Source organism: Emydura macquarii, unplaced genomic scaffold (assembly GCF_026122565.2).
Source record: "Emydura macquarii macquarii isolate MOO-44397 ecotype Brisbane River unplaced genomic scaffold, CSIRO-AGI_Emac_v2 contig_1027, whole genome shotgun sequence".
NCBI lineage: Eukaryota > Metazoa > Chordata > Testudines > Chelidae > Emydura > Emydura macquarii.
In genome coordinates, this window is record NW_027131164.1 from 12,205,011 (window position 1) to 12,210,922 (window position 5,912).

A 5,912-nucleotide genomic window follows, 5' to 3' on the forward strand; every position below is an offset into this window, starting at 1 on the left:
TTTTAAAAAAAAAAAAAAAAAAATCAGTAGATCTAGATTTAATCATTTTTTCCTCCTTGGTCTCAAATGTATGTTTTGACTTCTTTAAGGTTGCCATCTAAACATGAATGAGAATAGATCCAGCCTACCTCTCAGGTCTGAATGTTGAAAGCAATATTTGAGCTGTAAAATGTGTCTGGTTTCTTTGGAGCCTTACGTTGCTAGACTGGTTTCTCTCTCTCGTTGTGCCTGATTATATTTATCAAGTGCAGGCTCTGTTAATGCCTCATGTTCCCACCGTGGGCCAGCTGGCATTTTCTTTCTCCTTCTCTCATTCTTCCAGCATACTGGTTTAAGCCACTGCATATTTCCTTTCCCACAGTCCAGGGAGAGGTGTGCTAAGGAGGGCAATGTTGCCTTGAGGTTAGCATGTGATCTCCAGGTTGCTAGACCTCACAGGAAGTGTATGGAAGCATTCTGACGTGGCACCTGCAAGGAAGGGGGGGCATGACCGTCATGGGGGGAGTGCTGAGATCCTATCAATTCCTGACTGGTCTAATGCCTCACTTCCCTGGAGGATTTGTTAAGGGCAAGAGAAACTGAATTAGCCAAGTGGGGAGTGGAGCTGGTGGAAACATCACACGTCTCTTCTCTGCTCAGCAACCTGCCTCAGCTGTGATCCAAAGCTACGGCTTTCCTTGTTAGGTATGTGACTTGGCCCACGGCAAGCCTTGCCTGCTTAGGTTAAAGCACAGCAATCTGGTGAAATAGAACAGGCTTGTAACTGTTCAACTGAGCTTAAACGTTGATTCAGTAGCATGGTTCCTGCCTTGTAAACAGGGCCATAGAGCTTCTGGCTATAGCCACTTCTGTGGTACAGACTTCAGTGACTGGGACTCCTTTGGGCTAGAAGTAATTGTTGAAGATTGAAAGGTTTTCTTTCATGGTCAGAGCATGATTCCACATCACGGCTAGGCCTTGCTGATTTGAATAGCAAGAGACTGGGGAGAGATGGATTCTCTGTGCTAGTGCAGACACCATTGCTATGATGCTGGACTGATCTAAAGCTTTGGAATCTTCCTTTAACTTTATCAGTTTTTGGTAGGTGGGAATCTGCAGCACTGGGAACAACGCTACAAAGGACAGGGGCGTTTTTCCTAATGAAAAAAACGTCTCAAACTGGTGTAAAAGCAATAATACAGTATTGCGTCATCTCGGTTCTCTTTTTTTGTAAGGTGGCTGTGGACAGAGGCTGGAGCTCAGTCTGAGCTTGAAAACTCATTGGGAATTGGAGGATTTGGGTACCCAGCAATGGCAGCAGTTAATGCACGGAAGATGAAATTTGCCCTCCTGAAAGGATCTTTCAGTGAACAGGGGATTAATGAGTTTCTCAGGTACAAAATGCTTTATTTTTTAAGTAATTAAAACATCATGAATTAAGTTTCTGAATCAATGGAAACACAGCACATTGTACGATATACATTGGCATGCCAGTGTAAATGTATTTGGGAGTGCAGAGCTCTGGAGTGAGATTAAACTACAGTGCTGGGCTGGGGAGGGAGTGTCACAGACTGTGCCCTTAAATTGTAAATTGCCAAATACTGAAAAAGCAGTTAATGTGGCAGTAGTGTCAGGCCAAAAAGCGGTGGCCTGGAACCCATCCCAACTGTTTGTTTCTGATAGACTGAGACTGGGATGATGATTCAAGTCCAGTGCAAAACTTTCCCTTACCCAGTGTCTGAAGGTAGGTCTACGCTATCCCCATTCTTCCTAAGTTTTAAAGGTGCACTGCAAAGCAAAAACATCAGTGTGGATTTCTGTATTCCATGTCTTTGCCAGACACCACTCGTCCTGTCCCCATCCTCCAGCCTGTGAGTGCACTAAGCACGGAACGTTCTAACTACCACTTCAGAAAAAGTTGGTTTTGCACCTGACATCCTGATTCACTCACTACCGCAGACAGTGACGTGTCACAAACTAGAAGTTCATTTTAATCCAAAGTATTTCACATCATGATTATGAATTTTGAGTAGCTTCAGTGAATCAGGAAGTACCATGAATCTTACCAGCATGAGTCTGTGGGTTGAGAGCAGCTGAGTGAAGGGATTTGTTGAAATCACTCTTGGTCTCTGATGGGAAAACCCCACAACTGCCCAGACCAGTGAGTCTAAGAGAATTCTTTCAAACCAGTTGAAGCACTGTTAATGCTAGCACTCTTCAGTGACAGTGGCACAGTACAGAATCTGCTGCATAACATACATACTTACAAGGATATAAAAAATCACTAGGGGGGTTTCAACATAAACTCATGTTTATTAGACTGATTTAATGGGTTTTTCATTTAGCTTTGGATTGAAATCCACCAGAATCTTTTTCCTCTAAGCAGACAGGTTTAAGTTTATCCCATAAGCTAAATACAAAAGAAATATCCTCAAAAGCATATCAGAAAATGTCCATGTGCTGATGTCAGCACTGTAATGAGAAATTTCTGCCATTTCTCAAATCTGGTAAATTCTTGTGTGTGTTAAAACACACATCAGTGAGATCTCTAAAGGTGCTGTGATAGTGATGCTAGAGGACAGTCTTCCTAGGGCAAAAATCCCACAGTAACCACCAGTATTGGTGGGCTGCATAATTAAAGATTCATGTTACCTCACTAAAGAACAGGACTTGCAAAGTAGAAGATGACATTAACACTTCAGCTCAGGTGTGCTGTGTATAAGGAAAGTAGTACAGTCACAATAGCTGTAGTTAGCTCTCTTAATGCAAGCTGAGCATGGTGCTGTAACACTTATGGACTTCGTGAAACGTGATAGGAAGCCTACAAACTATTCTGCTGAAATCAGAAATACTAAACCTCTGAGGAGGAGACGAGCAGAAAAACACGATGCTTTAACCAGATAACGAATGCCATCCCCAGAATAAGTATGAATTTACCAGTGAAAAAAATACCAGAAGTGTTATCACTTATAAAGGTCACTCTGTTTCTGCCAATTGAATTAGCAGTGCAATTTGAGATGCATGAAAGCAGAAGCTGTTCACCTCTGAGTCACTCTGTAACTGATAAAAGTTTAGGCATCTGACTTGAAGGAAATGAACTTCTGCACTTGGCAACTAAGTAGCCTAATCCAGGGTGGCAAAGTAACAGTACTGCCCATCTTGCAGTAAAAACATCTTTGCCAGAAACTAGAACATGTAAAACCAACAAATAACTTGGGGCTTGTCTCCTTTTCACTGTGCATGTAGTACAAGATAATCATTATAAAAATCATGCTGCTGCCTTTGTCATCTTGTGATCATTGGGGACCTGCCAATAGATGGTTTTTAAAAACAGCCTCCCCTATTTATAGGTTCTTGTTGTTTATCTTTGCATCTCCCTAAAAATTATTGCACCTTCAAAGTGTTTACCATTTTCTAATGATCTATGAATTTAAAAAATGAGGGCTACTAGACATTTTGGAATTGAGATCTACTCAGGCTGCACATCCTGAGGTGTACCTACACCCTAACTCCCTATTAAGTGTAAACAAAATAATAGCATGTATTTGAGGTGGATGAGATTGGAAACTCCTTTTTTTTCCTTTTTTCTCCTCTACCCAGGGAACTCTCCTTTGGCCGGGGATCTACTGCACCAGTAGGTGGTGGGGCTTTCCCTAAAATTAACGCTGTTGAGCCATGGGATGGCAAAGATGGTGAGGTAAGAGGCACTTCTTTGCTGGATGCATGAACATATTGTTAAGTTAAAAAGAAATTCTGGGCAGAGGAACTGAACGTGCTTTCTCAAAATGTTTATACACTTAGTAGTTTCCCTCACCAAGTACTTAGATTGCTGCTTTTTAAACTTTCCTCCATAGCCAGTTAGTAATAAAGAATAGCTAGGTAATATTGCAGTGTTCATTCTCTAAAGTGAAACAATTGACTCTCCCAGTCATTACAGAGACAACAGGGTTTAAACAATAAGAAACCTAACCCCAGGCCCACCAGATAGCTAGTTATCTGAAGTCGTGGACAGTCATGCTCTGCCTTGTTCATGTCTTATGTCATAATCGGTGATATTAAATTTCAAACCGCTCAGGCTGAAACACAACTTAATGCTAAACTTCAGCTAATGAGGAAATTTCCGTGTGTGAACACTGTAGCACGTGAAACTTATGTGGGCTTTGGTCCTGCAGTATAATGACTTCAAACTCAAAAGTTTCACTGTTGCATGGAACTTAACTACACAGTTTTCACTGATAATGAATAAAGTTAAGATTTTGTCAGTTATTTTTAGTAAAATTCAGGGGGAGGTCATGGGCAATAAACAAGGTTTCGTGGAAGCTGTGACCTTTCCCTGACTTTTTCTAAAAATAACTATCTATACAAAATGGGGCTGACGGGGGGTGGGGTGGGGTGGGATGGGATGAGAGCATTGGGGCAGGGTGTGCCCCCCGCCCCCATCGCCTGCTGCCTGCAGAGGCTGGGGACCAGCACTGTCAGCTTCCCTTCTCCCCTGCCCCCCCCGCCCTCCCCCCTGAAAATTCCCCCCTCCCAGCCACCTGTGGCAGCAGCTTGGAGCTACAGTGGCCCCTTCACACACACCCCCTCCCCCGCCTTCCCCAGCGGCTCCAAGTATAAAGGACCACCCATGATGGTGGACTGGGACTCCGGGAAGGAAGGATCAGCGCTGTAGTGGGCCCCTCCGCCTGCAGTGGCTGGGAACTGCAGGGGTCCCCCACTACTCACTGTGGCTTGGAGCTCTGAGTGCCCCTTTCTTCCCACCCATGGGGGCAAGGAACCAGTGGACTCCCCGCCCGCTGACAGCTCTCCTCCCCCATTTTCTGAAGCAGAAAATGTCACAATGGTCACAGGAAGTCACAGAATCCGTGACAATCTTATCACTAATAATGAAATCATGACAACTGAGTTATGCAGTAAACCCTTGATTATATAGAGTTCAGTGTCCAAAAAAAAAAAAAAGAGAGAGAGAGAGAGCAGCCAAAGAATCAGTGGTATGGTTTATTTTAATAAGAACTTGGGCAATGCCATACAAGTTCCAACTTTATGGATAGCATGTTGTAAATAAATTCTCTGGTAGAAAGCACCCAAGAAATATGTATCATACTGGTCCCAAGCTCAGTTAAGGAGCCCCTTGGTCTATACTGAAATGCACTAAGGGTCTTTCAGTCATGTGAGCTTAAACTTTTTCCACTGAACTGCATTAGCTCTCTATGTACATTCAGACTTAATTTTATTTTGGAAGACTCCTCTGTCGTTCTCAGCAGGGCATTGATTTTTTTCAAGTCACTTACTAGAACAGCGTTACAAGCATGGGTTTTCAAAAATTCCGCTTACGGTTCCACAGCTTCCAGTTGAAGATGATATTGATCTCAGTGATGTGGATCTCGATGACTGGGATAAAGACGAATTGTGAGATTTTCTGGAAGTTTCTTTTCTTGGGAGAGTTTGTGCAGCTGTTTGGAACATCGTTCACAATCAAATGGATATTCCAGTGGCCTTTTTACGGAGAAGTAGCACTTGACCAGCTATCTGGAACACTGCAACAGTGAACTGTATGCCTCTCAAGAAAACATTACAAAAATTCTATGAATTGTTGTAACCAGTAAATTTGATTGTATTCTGTGTAGCAAATATTTTGAGGACAACATGATCTTGGATTAAAACATCTTGGTTTTTATATTGTCCATACAGTATGCACTGTTTGAATGTTTCTGGGGGATGTTACTGTAACCAGTTTTAAATGTGATTTTTTTCATTCAGATGGAATTTGACCAGCTTCTGTTTCAATTAAAGAATAAAACAAAATATTTTTGACAGACTATTAGTCTTGGTCAGAGCAACAAATGTGCACACAATTAAAGCCATCCAGGTTTAGATGACGGTTGCAAAGTGCTCTTAAACTGCCCTGACAATATAAAACTTCTTGACAATCT

The 5,912-nt window shown here is 42.4% G+C and overlaps 1 protein-coding gene across 1 annotated transcript in view; it reads left to right on the top strand.

Annotated features, from left to right (window-relative positions):
• The window catches only part of PDIA6 (protein disulfide isomerase family A member 6), a 29,177-nt gene extending 23,377 nt beyond the window's left edge, over positions 1–5,800 (top strand). Inside the window, exons 11-13 of the mRNA XM_067544766.1 lie at positions 1,215–1,373; positions 3,580–3,676; positions 5,324–5,800. Coding sequence (XP_067400867.1) covers positions 1,215–1,373; positions 3,580–3,676; positions 5,324–5,392 — 325 coding nt within the window. The 3' untranslated portion in view covers positions 5,393–5,800. The remainder of the gene's footprint in view (positions 1–1,214; positions 1,374–3,579; positions 3,677–5,323) is intronic.
• Positions 5,801–5,912: the final 112 nt, after the last annotated feature.